At 40.7% G+C, this 22,413-nt stretch overlaps 1 protein-coding gene across 2 annotated transcripts in view; it reads left to right on the top strand.

Moving 5' to 3' along the window:
• The window catches only part of SDK2 (sidekick cell adhesion molecule 2), a 388,895-nt gene that overhangs the window by 248,009 nt on the left and 118,473 nt on the right, over positions 1 to 22,413 (top strand). For both annotated transcript variants that reach the window (XM_072403472.1, XM_072403471.1), the window contains exon 3: positions 17,858 to 17,964. In XM_072403472.1, the coding sequence (XP_072259573.1) occupies positions 17,858 to 17,964 (107 nt within the window). The remainder of the gene's footprint in view (positions 1 to 17,857; positions 17,965 to 22,413) is intronic.

Raw genomic sequence — 22,413 nt, 5'->3', positions numbered from 1 at the left:
GCTTCCTTAGGCATGCACACATGGGTGCTCATATCATGCATGTGCACAGCATTCACTGTTTAACATACACTTAGAAGCAATCAAAAGCATCTTAATAGAAACCAGTATATTGGATGTAGACAACGGGTTTCCCCACAAGTCTATTATTTTTTATTTTCTTTTATTGAAAGTATGTAGAAACATTTTTAGGAGCCAGTCTGCCTAATGGTGAGGTTAAAATAAAAGTTGGCAGTATGTGGTGTCCAGTACCAGCTCCTAACTTTTGTCTTGTACAGCCAATGTTCCCTGCCCCTGGCAGTTGAGGATTTCATGTCCATTGTTTTGGGTTTTAGATCCCTTGTTATCTTCCCTGATGCGACAAATTCATTAGGATGAATTGGAAATGCAGTAGGTTGGAGCTGCTCATAATGGATGCAGCCAGGCGTAGAGACCCAAGGACTTGGTGCAGGGATAGTTAGAAACTCTTTAAATTAACGTAGTAGGGGTACAGACTCGGAAACTCAGCAAAGGGGTAGTGGGAGCCATTTATATTGGGCACAGCAGCTGCACAGACCCAGAAACTTGGTATGAGAATGGAAGTACCCTTTGTTATAGACGCAGTGCAGACCCAGGAACTTTAGAGCTCCTTATGATGGGCCCCGTAGGTACAGGGATGGTGGAAGCCCATCATATTGGGCACATCAGATCTCCAGAACCAGGAACTCCCCAAAAGAGTTTCTACGAATAAAAGAAGTTAGGCCTAATATTGCTAACACTCCCAGATAAGTATCTTTGCTTGTAAAACAATAACAGTCCAAAGAAATCTGGATGTGCCTTAGGCTGGTGTTAAGTTTTGATATTTTTATTTCATGCCAGGTGATATAACAGCTGTTTAACAACCCCTCAACCAGTGTTTCTCAGCATTTTTAACATGGGGGAACCCCTGAAAAAATTTTGGATATTTAGTGAACCCCTGGCGATAATAATATTCACAGCTCACGGTACATTAGTATGGTGATCAGTGGTAATAATTCCTCTTACATTGCTGGGAAGAATGTCACCCCCACAGATAGTCAAATAGATCATTGGTGTCACCTAAAACAACCTGAGAGTTACAAACTGCTCATTGCTCAAGGAACCCCTAGCAACCTCTGGAGGAGCCCTGGTTGGGAAACACTGCTTTAAACCTTGAAATACCCATTTTGGGGGCCGATTGTGACATTTTCCAATATATTTTTGCTTGTGTTTTGAAATGCAATCTATATTTCTCCATAAATCATCGCTGGACAATACCTTCCAAACAGAGATAGATCATACTGCTTACAATCCAGGACCTTGGTTGCCCCAGGGCAAACATTTTATGACTTCTCCCAATACAAAAATACTACAATGCAGAAATCTAATTAATATCCAAATACATCATAACTGCACCATACTAAAACAAGCTTTACATTGTAATACTATAAACATTAATAGATCTCAGTACACATCAGTGCTTTACATTTTAATCAAGAGCGTGATTATATACAATATAGATCAACACAATCACAGTTAAAGAGATTGATGTAGCAAGAAAAAAAATGTATACACTCATAATTAGGATTATGATTATGTGCGGTGCCATACAAAAGAAATTCATGCAATAATATTATGAAGGCAGCAAGATAATTATATACAATGTCAAACTCATAGAGACTGATATATATGAATTTGCAGTAATGCGATGATAGACTTAGGTATTTAAAAAAAAAAGCAAAAACTGTAAATTAACATCGGAGTCAATGGGGGATGGGGTCCTAATGGTCAGTTTGTTTGGGTGAGGTTAAGTTTTAGAACACCTCTATGATTATATTGCTATCTAAAAAAGTTAGAAATCTGCCAGGAAAAAAAAAATGTGACCAGGGTCCTAGTCTTCCTCTAGGCTTCTAAAAATGCATTTTCAGACCTCATTCCAATTAAATTCAGTGCAGTCCACTGAGCTTCACATAGTATACAAGGATATGAGACCTTGCATGGTGAGCACAGTATGGTGTTCCCATTTATATGTTGCGGTGTGTTTTCACGACTCGTTGCTTCATGCATTTCTGTCATTTTTGTTGTGCTGCCCCAATCAATGTAATGAATAGGATCAGCAATGCAACGGACAGCCAGGTGCTGTGCATTGTGGTATAATGCATGGTATCTGAAATTTTTGGGAATGAGACCTTAGTTTGCATTGTTGGAAAGTTTCCTATCTTGTAAAATGTCAGCAGAACAAGAAAAGGAGGTCTCTCTCAACCCAAATGAGCAGTTTGCACTTGGCCAGATTGATTTTACAATCTGTAAGGGACCTAAAATACAGTACAGGTATGCAATATTTTGCTTTTCTAATCAAGAGGCACAAACGGTTTTACCACGGGACAGTTATGAGCTCTTGATCAGTCTTGCTTGATCATCGATATAAATGATATTTGCCAACACATCCAATCAAAGACCCAAAAACTGATTGCCAGGGTAAGCGTTAGGTTATAGTGCTTTGGTGATGATAGTATTCCAGGTTAATGTTAAGCCTAGGTTTGGGGTTCAAATTTATGGGGGGATCTTTTTTTATGCTAAAAACTTGAGCAGAGAGCTATCATGTGTCGAGTCATTGGTGCCAAAAAATATTCCATAAAAAAACTTTCAACATTCAAATCAAACTGAATCCAGGATTTTTTTTTTATTTTCCTTCTTCTCTATTATCCAAGGTTGTGACACAGTAATATTTGTTGTTTTTTTTTTTTTGCGGTTGATCCCATAATTGTTTGTCTTTTATTGCTTTTTTTCAGCCCAGCTACGTAACTGCGGCCTCTCCACCTAGATGGTCACTGAACTCTACCGGGAATCCTTCCGTGCTTACAGCAGGGGGTACCTTGTTCCATTTATAGTGGAGAGCCACGGTTGTCTTTTTCATTTTCAGTTGTACATCTAAACAGCAGGATATTAACAGTCTGTGCTCCACTTCTTCGAAGAAACATGTCTCAACAAAATATTGTACGTCATTGACGCATCTCACCCCTGAGTAGACGATGAATGGAAATATTTTGAAAGCTGATGAATTGCTCTTTTATTGTGCCCTGATCTTCTTCAGTTTTTCTGCCCTGATATTTCTTTGTTTTCTCATTCCGATCCTTCTCCATATTGAGGGGTGAATTTGCCCCAATATGGTTTGTTGCTAATTTCACAATTACAAGCACTTTACAGACATCAGTGTTCGTTCTCTATAGAGGGCAGATGGGGAACGAGCATAAGGTATCCCGTTGTGCCTCCATTTTTTAGAGACCATAGAGGTTTTTCCTGGCAATCATTTAGTAATCTGGAAAGATGGCTCACTAAATGATGTTGGGAGCAGCTGTAGAGACTCTAGAGCAATATTTCTCAACATGGGGGAACCCTTAAAATAACTTCACGTCTTAGGGAACCCATTCTATAGCTACTATATCCACAGCTTACAGTACATCATCATGGTGGCAATTGGAAAGGACACCTCTTACATTGCTGGCCATTGCAAAGAATGTCACCCTTGCAGATAGCCAAAAAGATCATTGGTGTCACTTACACTGACCTAAGAGTCCCAAACTGCTCATTGCTCAAGGCCCCCCCTAGCAACCTCTGAAGGGCCCTGGTTGAGAAACACTGGTCCAGATTTTCACCAAAGACAATCACAAGTTTTCATCTCAGTACGTCTCTGGAATCTGTACAAATCTTTGCTATAGGTGAACGTCATTGAAGTCAATTGTTGGGAACTTTATTATTCTTCTTACAGTAATAAATAAACTATAGGAAAAAAAGCCAGTGGGCACCAGTCATTCATACGCTGGTGGGGAGAGGGTCTTTTTAGCCAGTTTTGAGAACAACATAATCTCACAAATCCTTTTAATAACATGTCTGGGTTGCCTTAAAGCCATGTTGATGTTACAAAACAGTACAATTTTCACAGTGGCTGTGGAATTGATTTTTTTCTTTTAAAATTAGCTTGGCTTACATACAGCAGCATCACCATCATCTAATTTATTTCAGTTTGGTACTTTGAGCTACTTCACCTGATTTTTTTATCAAGCAGAAATAGGCCTAAATTGGTATTTTGAAGCTGTGGCCATCCTGATATGTTGTAAAGTTTAATAAAATGTCAAAACATGTCCAAATCACAACCACACATTCGCCGCACACCCACGTCCCCAATTATTCTACCAATTATCAGGATATATAATTATATATAGAAAAAAAGAAATTGGCCAGCGCCAGGGGTAAGCGAGTAAAGACTTGAACTGACAGCCAGTAAAGAGAGACATGGCAGGTTTTATCTTGTAATTAAAAAATTTGATTGTATTATCTTTCATAACATACCCAATTTTTTTTTTTTACAGATACAATAGTAAGTGGTTGTAGTGTAAGAGGGCACGAGAGAGCACAGTGAGGTTTTTTTGCTGAATATTTTGATAATGATAGATTTCTTGAAATAGCCAAATATATTACATTTTGGCTGGATATTCTGTTGGCATTTTTTAAGCCACAATTACAGAGCAGTAGAGAAGGCAGGCTTTTTTTAGTGCAATAACCATTTTCAGTGTAATCTATTTCAGGGAATAGCAAAAAATAGCAAACCTGCTCGCCTCTCTCTACTACTCCCGCATGCAGAAGCACTGCCGCCCTAGGCTTGTCTGAGTTTTTTTTTTTTTGGAATTGTCCAAAGTGTATTGTAAAACTTGTCAATAATGGGAATAAAAATGGGGTTTTTGGGTGCCTCTCAAAACAAAGGAGATCATAATAAAAGAAAATTAAAAGTCCCCTGCTGAAAAAAAAAAGAAACATGAAATCACAATATCCTAAACACAAAAAAACTGAAAACCATTTATACAGTGGGGTCATGGGAGCACATTGTACTGTTGAGTTTGCTTTTGCTTGTAAACTGTAAATATTCTCGGTAACTCCCGGAATATATACCCTACCACCCTGCAATTTGCAGAAATGTAGTACTCTATAGCATGGAATAGAATTTCTTCATTCTCCATGCTCACTGTTATAACACCACCTGACAAATTGCCACTGGGAACACAAGCATTTGAAGTGGGGGGCTGATACATATCAACGGTCCCATTATTGGCCATTGTTACCCTGCTGATCACGTTTGAGTGGTTGGACATGACATTATAGGTTGCAAAACGTGGGAACTGCAAACTCAAACCTCATCTCCTTTACTCATTTGCATAGCTATCACATCCTAATATTGTCCTTGTATCATATTTTGGTTTTGCTTATGTCCCAGTCTTATTTTCTTCATGTGTTGAGGATAATTTCCTATTCTTGTTCGGTCATTGCGCCCTGATGCTGCTCAGTTATCCATTTGTGATCTTTCTCCGATATCTTTTTCTGATCTTGTCCAATTTCTTCCGTCCTGAATCGTATTTGTCATGTCTTGATCCTGATCTTGGTTACTTATTGTGTTCTGATCTTGCTCAGTTATTAAATCCTGATCTTACTCCAGTATCACGCCATCATTTTGTTTAATTCCCAGGCTGTTATTTAGTTGTGATCTTGTTTTATCAACATGTTTGATCTTGTTTTGTTATTGTGTCCTGATCTTGTTCAGTTATCATGTCTTGATCTTGTTCAGGTATTGAATCTTTATCTTGTTCGGGTATTGTGTTTTTTATTTTGTTCAGTTTATGATGTCTTAATTTTTTCAGGTATCCTGTCCTGATCCTGCTCGATTGTGTTTAGTTATCGCGTTCTGATCTTCTTCAGTTATCGTGTTCTGATCTTGCTTAATCATGTTTAGTTATTACATTCTGATCTTGTTTAATTACCGTTTTATCCTGAACGTATTTATCATGTCCTGATCTTGTTTAGTTACTGTGTTCCCATCTTGTTCAGTTTTTCTTCCCTGATCTTGTTCAGTTACTGTGTCGTAATTTTATTCATTTCCTTATTCAATTATCGTGTCTGGATCTTACACAGTTGTCTTGTCCTGATTTTATCTTGTTCCATTATCATTTCTTGATTTTAAGTTGCCTATGGTGTCCAAAACTTGATCATGTTCTGGTATTGTTTCCTGTTCTTGCTCAGTTATCGTGTCACCATATTCCTAAATACTGTTCAGTTGTTGTATCCGAAAAAACAAGACCAGTTTCTGTGTCCAGTTCTTCTTTATCAAGTCTTAATCTCATTTATTGCATCCTGATCTTGTTAAGTTATCAAGTCTTGATCTTTGTTAGGTTTTGTGTCCTGAACTTGCTTAGTTGTCATATCTTAATTTTACTTGATCCGATCTCAGTTATCCTGTTGTGACCCTGCCCAGGTATTGTGTTCTCATCCTGTTTAGGTATTGTGTCTTGATCTTGTTATCATGCCCTGGTCTTGCTCTGTTTTGGTGACCTGATCTTCCTTTGGGTATCAAGCCCTAATCTTGCTCAGTTATCATTTCCTTCTCTTTCTCAGCTATCCTGTTCTGAACTTGCTTCACTATCATGCCCTGATTTTGATCAGTTAACCTATGCTGATTTTGCTCAGTTGTTGTATCCTGATTTTTGTCAGCTCTGATTTTGCTCTATTATCATGCTCTGATTTAGCTTTATTATCGTGCCCTGATTTTGCTCCATTACCATGCCCTGATTTTGCCCTATTATCATGTTCTGATTTTGCTGCATTATCATATTATCATGCTCTGATTTTGCTCTATTACCATGCCCTGATTTTGCTCCATTATCGTGCCCTAATTATGCTCCATTACCGAGCCCTGATTTTGCTCGATTACCGAGCCCTGATTTTGCTCCATTACCGTGCCCTGATTTTGCTCCATTACCGTGCCCTGATTTTGCTCCATTACCGTGCCCTGATTTTGCTCCATTACCGTGCCCTGATTTTGCTCGATTACCGTGCCATGATTTTGCTCCATTTTCGTGCCCTGATTTTGCTCCGTTATCATGCTCCGATTTTGCTCCATTATCATACTCTGATTTTGCTCCATTATCATGCCCTGGTTTTGTTCTGTTATTACGCTCTGATTTTACTCCAATCTTTTAAAGTTATTTTGTCTTCAGCATGGTCAAAGTACTATAAATGGTCAGTCTCTAATATTGTGTATTGATTTTTCTTAGGTATCCTGTATTGATCCGGCTCAATTATTGTTTTTTTCTAACCTTGTTAAGATTATTGTATCTTTAACATGTTCAGATATTGGGTTGTTCATGTCTAGTTATTATGTCTTGATCTTGCTTAGTTTTTGTATCCTGCTCTTTGTCAATACATAAACAAATCATCCACCAAAACAGTTGGGCTATCCAGTGAATAAAATTAATGGGATGGATGTTTCTCCTGCAGGGAATGCCTGATGACTTCACATTCCAACGTCTTTCCATACTGGCTTCAGAGTAGGATTTCAGTGGCTTGATAAAAAATAATAAATGTACAAACTCCAATATGTAAAAATACAGAACTGATCAATTTTGGGGTTAACCAGTAACAGCCAAGAATTTTAGAGAAATACAGACAGTAAGGGGCGAGAGGAGACTCTTTCAGGCACTTCCATGCTACATTGCTGATGTTCACCCAGTAATGGAATATTTGTGAGTGAAGATGATCAGGGTGTTACTCATATTATTGTGTGATCAGAGGAACAATCTTTTGTCTGAACATTTCTCATTTTTTGTAAAATGTGAAAGCAGTAACGAATAAAAGCTAAAGAAATGTATCTGGAAATTGAACATATTCTTCATTAAAAATAAGCAGTATGGTGTGGTCTCCAAAAAGACATTGCAGGACCAATGAGGTTGTAATTGTGCACCTGTCAGCAGACTCCCAGCATTACTTTGACCTGATTGGGCAATGCAGTTTACCAGATATTGCAATGCCGAGAAATACTTAGATTAATGCAGGTGATTATAGCCAAAACTCACCCTTCTGCACTCTGATTCTCTCTTGTATTTGCCTGGATGCCCTCAGTTCACAATGCAATAGCAAGCATCGGCACCATTTTCTGAAACATTTGTATGTAAATATGGGGGAATTTATATTATCTGTAGCCCTTAGTACAGGTCTAAAATCTGTTTTTTATTTTGCAACAGAATCGACTATACAGGAAAAAGAGCCCTTAAAGTCCTGTAGCTCTTCTTTAAATGTGGATAGTGAATAATAGAATCTATATAAAGTCACAACACAGTCACAAAAGAGAATTATAGAGGCCACTGTGCGTGTTTGCAAGCTCTAATTTCACACACATTATGTATCCGCTCTGGGCCCTTTGTGCCTTCGTTTGATTGAATTTCATCCTCGGCTTCCATGGCTTTTTTTTTTTTTGAAGATTGTAGCTCCACGTGATTGGTTCAGGTCTCCCTCCGGCTCTTCATCAAAGGGCACAATACTAAGGTGTATGTGTTAATAAGACTTCTCGCTGAAATGGATCATCAAGAGATGACAAGAAAAATGGGAAAAAAAAGAAAAACGTTTATACTTTGCATAGGGAGGGGAATGAGTAGGGAATCAATGAGTGAGCCAGTGCTACATGATCTGGTAAAGTTGAAGTAGAACTCCAGAAGAAAAAAAATCAAAATACTTGAAATGTTCTGTTTCCACCTGTCAGATTTCTGCCATTGAATGCACTTTGGATAACTAGCAAGCCTTTATACACAACACACTATGTTGCTTCTTCAGAGTAAATTTTACGTACCTAGTCTTTCTGGGTATGGTGAACCATGTGGCCTCTTCAAATGGTGCTGGCTTGGGCCTGTACAGCCAATGGCCAGACCCAGCCAATATCATATGATGGAGGGGTCACCAACCTTGTGTAAGCTCCAACACCATTTAACCCCAAGTTACCATAAGGTCGTATAAGTTATAGTTAACATCACCATTTTTACCCCCCATTCTAATGTTTATTCAACACAGCTTCAATATTCCTGGTCCTTCCGGGTATGGGGAAACATGTGGTCTCCTCCCACAATGAAGTGCTTGGACCTGAACAAACAATGGTCAAGGCCAAGACACTATCATATGAAGGAAGGGTCACCAAACTTGTGTATGCTCTAACACCCTTTAACACAGAGCTAACATGGGGTCATATTTGATAAGCAACAAGGTAAAGTCATCATCACCATTCTTCATCCTCCCCACTCTTTTATTTCTTTGAAGCTGTCCAGGTATGGGGAAGCATGTGTCCTCTTCATATGATGCTGGCTTGGGCCTGAACAGTCAATGGCCAGACCTTGACACTATCATATGGTGGAGGGGTCACAAATCTTATGTAAGCTTTGACACCATTTAACAATGAGATACAATGGTGTCGTATCTGATAAGGAACAAGTCATAGTCAACATCACCATTCTTCACCCCTACTCCTTTATTTGGAGCTGCTTCAGTGTTTCTGGTATGGGGAAGCATGTGGTTCCCTCCCATGATGAAGTGCTTGGACCTGAACAAACAATGGCCAGGCCAAGACACTATCATATAATGGAAAAGGTCACCAACCTTGTGTAAGCTCCAACATCATTTGACAGAGCTAACATGGGGTCATATCTGATAAGAAACTAATTGTCACAAGTATAAGTGGGTCAAGGGGTAGACTTTTTATTGACAATGGTCTATATATAAGGTAGACATTCATCAAATATTGGCAGAAATTGGTTCACCACCAGAATATTTAGATTTTTGCAGCTGCCCATTCTAGACTATCTTTAAAGCACTTCGGTCAGAGGTGAAGATAAGACCATATGGCAATATGAAGCTCTGTGTAACTGGTGTCAGGCCAATTGATGGGTTAGGTTGCATCCCATGTAATGGTTAGAGGATGCAGAAAACCAGAAAGATGACTACAGCCTAAATCTAACTGAAACTGGTAAAAAGAAGAAAAGTTAGACAAAGCTTTTCCTATACATATTTATTCTAGTTTAATTTTTTCCCCCAATGTTCTCATTTAAATGGCATCACCCCAACAGACAAAGAAATAAGCTTGTCTTGAGCTGAAAATAATGAATATTTTGCAGACAAGTTACATACACGGACCCTCCCGTGCACACATGGCATGAGGACACCCGGGTTAATTATCAGCGAGAGAGTTGATCTTGCCAAGCTTGGGCACTTGTTTTTATCTGCCTGTCACGGATACAGAGCCTGCAGTGCCTGTGTTATTGGCCTGGGGAGATACCAGGATTACCGGCTGCAACCATAAGCTTATTAAACATCCCTAATAAAGCGCAGAAGCCCAAAAAGGAGAACGGTGTCAGGATAAAGCTAGATTAGCTGCTGTGGTTGCAGCATAGCCTGCATGACCTATTTTTCTAGATTGTAGTCTTTGCACGGTTGATGGGTAACTCAACTTTACATACACTCACCAGCAATTTGTTAGAAACAATATTCTAATACAGAAGCAGGCCTCCCATTGTTTTAAACAGTCTCAGCTTGGAATAGCTTGCATTCCATAGTCCATAAACTTTTCTAAGTTGTAGTATTTGTAGATTTGTCAACTGTACCATACTTCTAAGAATCTCCCATTATTCCATATCCCAAAGGTGTACTGGTGGAATCAGATCTGGCGACTAGTCCACCATATCTGTGCTTTAGAAGAACTCTACATACAACTAAGTTATATTTTTTTTAGTTTTGGAGATCATGTGCCTATTTCAGCCTCCATTTTCAGTTGTTGGCTTGCAGCAGTAGACCCCAGCATGGTCTTCTGGCAGTGGAGCCCATTAACCTTAATCTTTGATATGTGCATTCCTTTTTGTGCTTTCTGCTCTGGTGACTGGTCCGCCATCTTTGTGCTTTAAAATATATCAAAATACTGGAATCATTTTTCCAGTTTTGGAGATCCTGTGGCCATTTCAGCCTCCATTTACTGTTCTTGTCCTGCAGAAGTAGACCCCTAACATGGTCTTCCGATGTAGCCCATAGGCATCAAGGTTTGGCATGTTGTGCATTCTCCTTTTCTGCTTACCATGGTTGTAAAAAGTGGCTCATTTACCGTAGTCTTTCCAAACCATACAATTCTCATCAACTAGGCTTTTCATTTTAGATAAAGTAGTGAGGGGCTCACCTGGGAGATTTTCCATATCTTCCTGTCCCTATAACACCAAATAACCAGTATAGGATGTTCTAACATTACGGTCTCATTCATTTATCACACCCACTTTGTGTTACCATTGTAACAAAAAAGGGACCCCACAAAGCTGTATATTGAAGAATTTGTAAGTTTCCCATGCTGTCCTCCAAGCTGCACAAAGGGCACCTTCCCACCACGTAAATATTTGGTGCTCTTCTAATATGTAATTTTGGTGCATTTTGCTGCTGTGATTACACTTTTGTGAACAGAACCATTACAATTTTTTTCTATTGACTTCAGTGGATTTCCGATTCAGAATCCAGAATTTAAAGACCTAGGAAAAGGTACGGAGGCAAATTCTAGCTATGCTATACTGTTTAGGCACAATAACCATATTCTATACATTACCTATAAATCACAAAATCTTGGTCACATCCATTTAAACAAAACAAGGGTTAACACATGTGGATTAAAAAAAGTCTACACTGAGTTGGAACAAGAAACAAGAATCAATTCACCTGAGATAACAGACTTCAGGCACTTCCATCGCACACTTATAAAGAGCTTTTGATGTTTGGGTTCTCATTGATGTCACATCAAAGTGACATTGCTTATTTTTTCAGAGGTGTTACTATTGGCAAACGTTTGTGCAAAAACGCATCCATGTGTTAAAGGGTCATCGCATCCAAAATTGATATTTTGGATGGGTTAGTAATGGCAGGTTGTATCAGGCAATGGCTTCTCTCAGGCACTCTGGAATGAGCATATCTAAGTATGGTAAGCTGCAATATGACATTTTTATTCTTGAATTTACATTCACTTTACCCATTGAGAGCCTCATGAAGAATGCTGCAACAGATCCCCGTGGCTGCAATGAGCGTAAACACCAACATTTTTGCCATTGCAGCCACCAAAAGATATAAAAGGAAGCTGTCTGAGTTTCAGTATGGAGGCACTGAATGGTGTCTTTATTTTTAAAGGTGAACATTCTGCATTGGTACTGGTTATTGAAGCAAGACAGAGAACAAAAAGTCTGAGGGTTTTATATATACAAACCAAATCCCATGGCATTGATTCTTTGGCCCAAGGCTGGAGAAGATACACTTTTATCTAGTCATTAGCTATTTGTTAGCAAATGTTTTGAATCCTGGACCAGATCCATTCCAGGTTTGCTGGATGATGAAATTGTATTCTCTCCAGCCTTGGGGAGCTTTATTAAATTAGTGCATTTAAATCAATGAGGTCGTGTTTTTGATTGCTCCATTCTTGTTCCAATCAAACTCTTAAATCTATTTGGATCAATGTGTTAGTTATTTGATTTTGGTGGTATAAGGCATGTCCTAAGAATCTGTCCTCAAGCTTCATTCTGATGACTTTGTGAAGGCTGACATGAAGCCATTAGGCTGATTTCAGGGGCACGCTCAACTTGCTCCCAGCCACACTTTCAACCATATGGAACGAGCTGGGAACTATTTTATGCTTTCCCTTGTGTTGGCATTGAAATGGTTTTCAGTATGGTTCCTGAAGGCTTCATATAGCTTTTGAACACCCATCATGTTCCAATCATAGTGAGCTGCTTCTGCTTTACAGCTCTTGCTAGAGGGCTGGAGATGGCCCATAATCTCTTGTAGTGCGGCAAACCACATCACACTCAAGCACATGGCAAAGCATTCATCAAACGGTGCACTCAACTCTAAAGCCCCTTTCAGACTTAAAGTAAACCATGTCCATTGTGCCACATGCTCAACCGCACTTCCAACCACTTCCACCCAACTGTGTAGGAGCAGTTGGGACCCACTTTGTACAAGCGTTTGCATGAAGTTGGCATTGCAGTTACCACATGATTCCTAGAAGTGCCATGCTGCTTTGGTCATGCACTTAGGGAAGAATCGCACCTCCACTGCCAACAAAAGACCAGTGCATGCAAATGTGTGGACTTGCAGTGCAGTTTGCCGCTCGTGGAAGCATTGCAACAGTTTGCTATGTGCCTGGAAGGGGCTAAATTTCTCCATGCACATAGAGGGCCGCCCAGGAGTAGCTAATTATGCAGTTTTTAGACCACAAATCTGAAAGAGAGCTTAGTCTGCCACTGGCAGGAGGAAGCAATTCTCTCTCTCAGTGATCGATCTGCAACATTATACCTAGCAAAGGTGAGAAGCTGCAATAGTGGCCTGATATCAGACATTGGGGAACAATGTGCCAACCAGTGCACCATGATTTACATGATTGTGAGCCGGCACCTCAGCCCAGGAATTTAATGATGACCCTGGATGAAGTCTGAACAAAGATGCCTCCATAATTGGAGAGACATTGGAGAGAAGACATTGTCAGGAGCTGTGATCTCTTTGAGAGGTAATAATACCTGTGAGGGTGACAACATTATTGCACTTTACATGACAAGTAAACATCTAATAATAACGCCACTTTAGAAAACCGCGTCTATCAGTCAGCGCGGTGACGTTCCCAGCCATGTTTAACTTTATACTAGAAAAATTGTTAACTATGGCATCTAATGATCAAAACGATTAAAAAATAAGCTTAGATTGTTCCTCTAATTAGCATTTTGTTTCCTTGTTATTTTTAATTCGCGTTGATGCATCAGCGCTGTTTTGTTTAATCAGTTCTTTGTAGGAGCGTGTGTTATTTTTATGTATACAGTAACGCCAGGCAATTATCTGAGGAAAAGCGATGTAAGGATAATACAGACCCCCCTCCAGAGAGACGCGTCGTAAAGTTGAACTCACTCAGGCCCCCCGGTGCCACCCTTGGGCCTTAACAATAAAAGTTGCCCGCTTTCCGGAGGAAATTAAGTTTTTCCATCCCAAGGAGAAACAGATTAAAGCAGCATCTCCCCCCATCCCCCCTCTCAGGATGCAGCGACGGCTGACACAATGTTTGCGGCTCGGCGGCCTCCTGCGAAACGCAGCTGTGGAAAGATGACAAGTGAGACTTTTAAGCGGGCAGCCCAGGCCGCTGGAACCTCTCAATCCTTCTGTCCTTGCCAAAGAGAGCCCCCCTCGCCGCCGACAAAACAGATGGCACCTGATACAATTAGGGCTAGTGCCAACAGCAGGCATTGTTTGCGCAGCGGAGCATTCTGGGGGAGATGCTGAAACGGTCGTTTCTGAGACTTTGTTTTGCAGGAGACGGGAGAGCCGGAGGCAAGACGGGAAATATCACTTTGAAAGATGCAAAATCAAGAAATGCAGATTAGCGTCGTACAGTGGGGTAACTTTTTAAAGTTAAAGGAACAGTCCTCTTACATTTGATATTTCTGTGCTGCTTCTTTACCAAGGGCTCTTGTGCTGAAATTAAATTTACGCACTTGAGTTTCTAGCCAGACTGATTCTTGCTGCTGAAACCTGAAATGTATTAAGAATATAGGAATATGGAGGGGGTGAAACTGCAACTAGGAAAGTGGGCTGAGTTAGGAATCCTTGCAAGCTTTATGTTTTTTGAATAGGGGCTGTTAAAGTGCAATATGATCTCAATTTATAAACGGTCCCCAAATTAAACATGGAGAACACTTTGCAAAAGACCCCAGACTTTCACAGGAATTGGCTCTAGCCAACTCAATAAATAAAATCAATAGATAATAATTAAAAATCCAATGTTGATACATTTTTGGGGGGTTAGCATTTTTTCCACTGCAGCAAATTATACCAGGCTTTATTTATCTCCTCCAATGATCGAACTGCAGATTTGGGGTTGTGTGGCCAGTTGTCAACTTATTCCATTGGACTTTATAGACATGTGATTATGTCATTATTATCCAGACACTCTCTTGGCCTCTCTGACTCTGCCCAATTTTCCTTCAATTTGTCCAAAATCTTCTCATTCTTTGGTTTATTTGGTTGGACTTCCACACCATATTGCCATCACAAAGAACACTGGTAAATGGGATCCTTATGACCCCTCAGCCTCTATACCCCATGCTCTGTTTTCTAATAATAGTCCACATTCTTAAGTAGATCATTTTTGATGGCTGGCCAATCAATCAACTCTCCGAGTTATTGGACCAGTAAGCAACTGAGCATGTCATGGATGACAGAGTGGGCTTAGGGGACTTTAGAGTTCTTTGAAAGGTAAATATGACTTATATTATGTGAACTACAAAACCCAACCTCCAACATCCTCCTCCTAGGGTAGCGTAGGAAATGTATTACTGGTAGGATCACTAAGTGAACATAACGGAAAGGGCTTTTCACAATGTGCATTAGAAGCTGCAGCACATCTGATACATCTTCACATCTGAGTAAGAATAAAAGAACAAGTAATGTAAAAATGTAACAAGAATAAACTTCAACTTTAAGAAAGGTTAAAGAATCCTTTAACTAGTTCAGCAATGCGCCGCCGGGCTCATCACTACCCAATCAGAGAATTATCCTTAGCTTTCATCAGTGCAAGGCATCCAAGGCCGTGAAATATAATGTCTCTCGGTTTCCCGCACTTTACCGATTCTTTGCCCTATTACATTAGGCATCCACCTCCTTTTACTCTACATACATTACTGAAGTTTCTTTATTAGTAGAGAAAGAGACGCTGAATCCCTTCTGCTCTGAGCACAGCACAAATGCCCTCTTCACCCAGTATAACCTTTTCCATGCTTATGTTTTAAATTGGCAGCGAAGCCATTTTGTCTCTCTGGATCCCACAATGAGCTTATCGTAAGCCTGGAGCAGGTGATAAGTATTTTCTGCTCATTGAGTGGATTTTATTTGCTCTAATTAGAATTTTCATGGTGATTTATGTAACCTAAATAATTATATCTATCCACCGTGCTACTGGGTATCGCAACCCCCCCAACTTCACCTCCGCCCCCCCAACATAGACTTATATAACGCCATTGTTATGTGTCAGGCCAATAGGCAAGAGGTTAATGAGCTGCCAAGATGCATTATGGGTATAAATAGATTTTACAGGGCTGTCCAGGTCTGCAAAGTGATAAATGTTATATCTATTCAATTTTTGATGTGTCGTAATGGTAAAAGGGCGACTGTATTGAATATTTTCAGTGCATATGTTATTGTATTTAGGACAAAGGGGAACAACAAGACCTGCAAGTGGTGCTGAACTGTGGCAAAGGGTCTATTTTTTGTATGAGTAGCCTGATATGGAGAATTACTAAATAGGACTTGTACGGCTGCTCCTTTGAACATCTATAATAAAAAAAACATTGGTGAGACTCGAACCCAATTAATATTTACCTGTCCTCTACGTAACTGCATGTTTTATAGGTTGATTTAGGAAAAAGCTGGATGATTTCTAGAAGCACAGAATATAACTGGATATTGAAGTTTTAAAGTAATAATACCAGATACTACTGATCCAGGGAACATCCGATTGCCTCACGAGATCAGAAAGGATTTTGTTTCCCAGTTGGACTAGGCTTTAAAGGGTTTTTTTTACCTTCCACCTTTTTTTTCTGGGATATGTTCTAGCTGATTTATCTGGGTTGCGGAACAAAGCTTGCTTAAGGATCTTCTGCATATGACACTTTCATGAGTTTCAGATACTGGCACACTACTGCTGTGCCTCATGGCTTCTTCCCTGCCCTCTACAGTCCTAAATGACCTTTGATAGAGGGGCTGTTCTGTAGGCTTGAACAGGAGCGGACATCCATTGGAGGACATCTAGCATCATTTAGCCCAGGGTCCTGCAAACTCCGGCCTTTAGACCAGATACGGCATAACCGGTAGTTCGTTCCGGCCTAACGCCCCCTGGCCAATCCGGAGCCAGGGGTTCCCGGCGGATTGGCTAGGGGGCGTTAGGAACTACCGGAGCTGGAGCTGCCGGAGCTCTGGTGCTGCCCCCTTGCAGTTGCTCCCCTATTTACTGCGGCCGGCGTTGATACTTCTGCCGCCAGCATACGGAGGAGAGGGATTTCACTTCAGGGGGCGTTCCCTGATGACAGGCGGAGCCAATAGGGCAGGTCTGACCTAGTGTGCTCCCGCCCACCCCATAAATGGCCTAGTGGCCAAAAAACTTTGCCAACCCCTGATTCAGTGTGATTGTCCCTCCCCCACCATTTTCACTCTTTCCATCATGGAGGTTCAGGATCACACATGGCCATTAGCACTGCCTATTGGCCCCTTCGCTCAATGATCCCCTGCATATGACACTTTCCGGAGTTTCAGATACTGGCACCCCCTGTTCCCCTAATGGCTTCTTTCCTGCCCTTCACCCCACTACATCAGAAGATACCCCAATAAACAGCAGGGCATGCCAGCATTTGACTCACCTGGGAAAATTTTGGGTACAGAAGATCTTTGTTTCTTCAATCCCCAAAAAAGTTGGCAGCACAGGGTGGTGGGATGGTAAACCATTCATTGCTTTATTTTCAGGAATGCATTAAAACTTTTCAACATAGCATGTTTATTGCACCCATGTGTTTTTTTTATCCTCCACAGGGATTATATTGTTCCCCCATTTTGAAATCACAATTCAGGGTCATTATTTACTTCCTAGATGCTAGCTCCGAAATGACAGTGCCATGTAGTTCCTGGTTCCGGTCCAGTTCTTCTTATAAATGTCAGATTGGCCCAAGGTGCAGCCTTTCAATTGCAAAGTTACAATGTTGCAGTCTGATTACTGGGGGGAGAAAAAACTGACATAATTTCAGCCTAGGCAAAATCAGCCAACTGGAAACTAAGTATGGCCATTATTAATAAAAAGTGGAACTTCTTGTAAAAATGATACATTTTAAAATGTCACGAATTCCTGCAGCCTGGTAAAGTTACTGAAAGTTCAACTTTTTTAGCTGCCTATGACAGAACGTTTGCCTTTTCAAATGACATTTGTTTTCATTGGCATTTTGTTTATTTTCAGGTACATGATCACTTCGCTGGACAGGACACACGCTGGTCATTACCGATGTATTGTGAGGAATCGGCTGGGAGCTTTACTGCAGCGGCAGACCGAGGTCCAGGTGGCCTGTAAGTTTTCTTATTTATATCTCTGCGTGCAAAGCCGTGCGTAGTGTACAAACCACAAGGGTTCTCTGAAGAGATATACGGCGTAATCCATGCCAGCATGGGCTCTACAATACAAATTGCTCTTCCTAAAAATAGACCCGAGACTCCTACATAATGAGCAGCGGAGGATACGTTAAAGGAAAATATATCTTTGTGATTAACTCTAAAGCCGCCACTCATACCTGGAGAAAGTGCAATCAGTGGCTTTCAGACGTAAAATAATCATTCCCGGCGCCTAAACTTTACTGGGGAAAAAATTGAGGTTGAGCAGATTAACGGAGTAAAACTCTGGGATAAAATGAGTTAGAAAAAAAGGCAGATAATGGAGAAAAAACATTCTCGCCATACTTGTAGATGGTATAGGTCCATGATTGTCCCTAGCAGTGCCAGAGAGCCTGCACATCTAGAAGGGCCCCATAATTTTCCCTGCTAGTGCCTGGGGTCTGTGAGCCTTCAAATCAAGTGGGGCTCCATGATCCTTCTTCCAGTGCCAACTAGAGGGACTCCATGATTGTCCCTGCTAAACCTGAGGTTTAAGAGCTTAAATATCTAGGGGGTCTTCATGGATGAATTTACCAGAGTTGAGGGTTTGAGAGCCTGCACATCTAGAGGGGCTCAATGATAATCCCTTCAGAGATAGATATCTTTGCGCCTTCACATCAAGATGGGCTCCAAGATTGTCCCTACTAGAGCCAGTGGTTTGGTAGCCTTAACATCTAGAGCAGTGTATCTTGACCTTTTAGCATGAGGTACCTTTGAAATAACTTTCAGGTCCTCAGGGAACCCATTCAATAATTAATATATCCACAGCTCACAGTACATTAGTATGATGGTGAATAGGAAGAATACATTGCTGGTCATTGGGAAGATTGTCACATTTATAGATAGCCAAAAGAACTATTGGTGTCATTGGTATCTGATCTTAGAGATGCAAAATGTTCATTGCTCAAGGTGCCCCTAGCAAATTCTCTAGGAATTTTGAGGTTCCTTGGAACCGTGGTTGTAAAACACTGATCTAGAGGCTGTCCATGCATGGGACTACCAGAACTGGAGGTCTGTGAGCCTGCACATCTAGGGGGCCTCCTTTATCATCCTGCTGGTGCAAGAGTTCTGAGACCCGGTCAACTAGTGTGGCTCCATGATTGTCCCTGTTAGAGCCAACGGTCTGTAAACCTGCATATCAGGAGGGGCTCCATGATCATTGCTGCCATTGCTGTCCACTTAAGCCTAAGCTGAAATGCCAATCCTCTGCAAACATGCTGCAAAAAAGGGCCTTTTTCTGTGTTGGAAGCACTGGTCTCTATGCAGAAGTCTAAGACATTCCCTGCTAAGTCATAGGTAGAGCTCTCCAGACAGTAGGTTTAAGTCCACTGCTCCTCAAAAAAAGCAGGTGTACTTCTTTAGGGCATGCCGGCAGTCCATAGGCTATTCTAATCAGGCTGTGTTGCTACCTCCTTAAAGGAAACTTCAATACTTTTAATCTTTTTTTTTTTTTTTGATAAAACCCAGAAAGAATTTACCTTAAAAGTTCAGTTGGGCGTTGCGTAAATTCACTGTATACCAAATAAGATGCTAGTTCCAGGAAGACTCTGTCACTGTGACCTTCAGCTCTGAATTATATTACTGCCACCCTCTCCAATGATAACCATTTCTAAACCTCCACCTGATATTTAGGAGCATGGAGAAGTAAAAATATTTTTCTCCATTTCTCTTCCTGTCCAGCACGCTCCCTATGCACCATCTCCTGCAGCTCTTAAGTGTCTAAAACAAGTTCAGCAGATGTCATTGTTCAGTGTACTATCAGCATTCCCAGCCTCAGTCTGATTTCTGTTTGCAGAGGGAAAGCTAAAATAAAGATATTTTAAGTAAATGAACCAGTAGTGTATTAATTATACAAATGGCATTTTGCAAAGAAATTTAATTATTGATATTTGAAATGACATTTAGTTTGCACTGTGTATCATAATAACTGTGTAAATAAAATGCTTGTTTTTACTGGATTTTAATCCTTTGTTAAATCTCAATGCTGCTGACCTTTTTGTGGCTTTTTTTTTCCTGTCTACATGCACTCCAGCCCTGGCTGCATGGCATTTCTCAGGGCGGGTTTCCGGATGGTGACAACACAGAATATTTCTTGAGCATTTTATGTTGAAAATGCCACATGTGAAAAGTGGCAACACAGGAACACAATACCAAACCAGAGCACTGCCACTGTATGGTTTTGCCAAGTTTTTAGATAATATAGTAATAATTGCTTCATATTTTTTAAAAATTGAACAATCTGGTGTTGGTATGCACCGCTGATTATTATTATTATTATTATTAATTATTAATATTATCGCCAATATATTACACAGCATTGATGTGTGCTGAATATGGCACACACTTGCTTTATTGTAGGCAGCCTCCAACAAAGCCAAACGTAGGAACTTGTTACTGCTGCATCGCCTAAAGCCGCCATTTTTACTACCGTGATCCTCCATGGCCGCTGATGATTTAACTCCTGTGCTGGAGTTTCATTGGCCCCAGCAGACCATTAATGCATGGCACAAAAAAGCCACCAAAAGCAGGGAAAAGGTTTTTTGTTTGGCAAAAGGGGCTTTGCATGTTTCTTTTCTTCCCTGATTGTGAAATGGTGCTGAATGTAAAAACTGCTGTTGTGTGAAGGCAATGTCCATTATATTCGATGGAATAAATTTATATAAAAAGTGGATGAGTTTTTAGGTATGTAGGTTAGAAAACAAAAAAAAAGCACCTAGAGAATCCAATCTACTTTATCAGTCAGGAGTTGTACCGAGGATGAAATGAGGTTAGATGATGGCACATGGGGGGCTAGTAGGTTAAAAGGAACTCTAAGGGAGTTAGCAGTGGACGAGCAAAAAACGACTACTGAGAGCTTTTCTCCGCCAGCTTTGCGTGCTTACAATGGAAGATATTCTGAGGATGTTTCAGGGGTGAAAGTTGAGGTCCTCAGCGGGAGATCGAATGCGGGAAATGAAAGAGAGGGCAAAGCCAGAGGTGAACCACTTGCAGTAAGCTCTGTCTGTTGATGTGATTGTGACACTTGCTGTACTGCTCACAAACAGCATAGGTGTAGAGGGGACAGTAAAGGGAGGGAGGAGGATTTCTCTATTCAGTAGTAGAGACACTGTGCTGCAAAAATTAAAAAAAATAAGTTTGAATGGCCAATGCTCACCTGTGAAGCCATAGCTTCTATCCAAATCTAACATTTCATATACCTAAAACTCCAGTTTTCCGAGGCTATTATCCTAGCCAAATCTTTTCGGACAATTCATATTTCAGTTTGCAGCCCGAAGCTGCCTAAACACTTTCCAGTCTTCAAGTGCATGAAATATTGTTTCAGCTGTGGTTCAGGGGAACCACAACTCTTCTGCAGCTCTGGGAACTGCTGACCTGCCCACTTCTGGATCAGAAATGATCAACATTACAGACAGGCTAAATTTCAGAAGAAAGATAGCAGAGTTGGTGGAAAGTCATCATAATGGGCACAATACGTGTACAGACCCAGGAAATTGGCACAAGGATGGTGGAATCCCATCATAATTGGCACAGCAGGTGTACGTACCCAGAAAATTGGCACAAGAATGTTGGAATTCCATCATAATGGTAAGCGCAGGTTTACAAACCCAGGAAATTGGCACAAGAATGGTGGAATCCCATCGTATTTAGCATTTTATTGAGACAGCAGGACATAGAGAGGTGCAAATCATGCCACTGCATGAGGGCTCCAGACTCTGCTTAACCGGGCATGGGCCCTCACAATAGCCAAATGGTAATGGTGGTAACGTGGGGCAAATCAGTTCTGCACAGGGGCCCACAATTAGGTGCGTCAACCACTGGCATACCGGTGTACAGACCCAGGAACATTCAGCACAGGGATGTTATTATTTGAGTTCCCAAGAGATTAAAGGAACTGTTAGGTGGTGTGGCTAATATCTACCAAACACTAATGGACCTATTAAACAAGGAGAGGGCACTATCTCCTAATTTGTAAGATTGGGTGTTGGAGCAGCCCCAATCTCGATTGGGATATATTAACCCTTCCCACCTCCTGACTTTTACCTTGTAATTTTCATAAAAAACACCCAGTGATTCTGTTACATGGATGACCACACCTGTCCCTGCCTCCCATTTGTTCTGCATTGTCAAATACTGTCATATGCACTTTTGATGGAGACTACAAGCGGACCTTTTGATACATGATAGGCTGGCATAGTCTGTTGCCATGATCAGGAAACCCCTTCAACCCACCGCATGTAAAAGTGCATATAGATAGGAAGTATTTGCAAAGCAACTGTAGGAATAAGTAGAGCTGAGGATTGAAAAAAGGTGAAAAACATAATAAAAATAAAATAGTTAATGAGATCCGGTGTTTTAAATGTCATTCAG

This window comes from Pyxicephalus adspersus, chromosome 3 (assembly GCF_032062135.1).
Source record: "Pyxicephalus adspersus chromosome 3, UCB_Pads_2.0, whole genome shotgun sequence".
Classification (NCBI taxonomy): Eukaryota; Metazoa; Chordata; class Amphibia; order Anura; family Pyxicephalidae; genus Pyxicephalus; species Pyxicephalus adspersus.
Note: the sequence above shows the minus strand (reverse complement) of the source record. Positions and strands in the feature narration are given on the sequence as shown.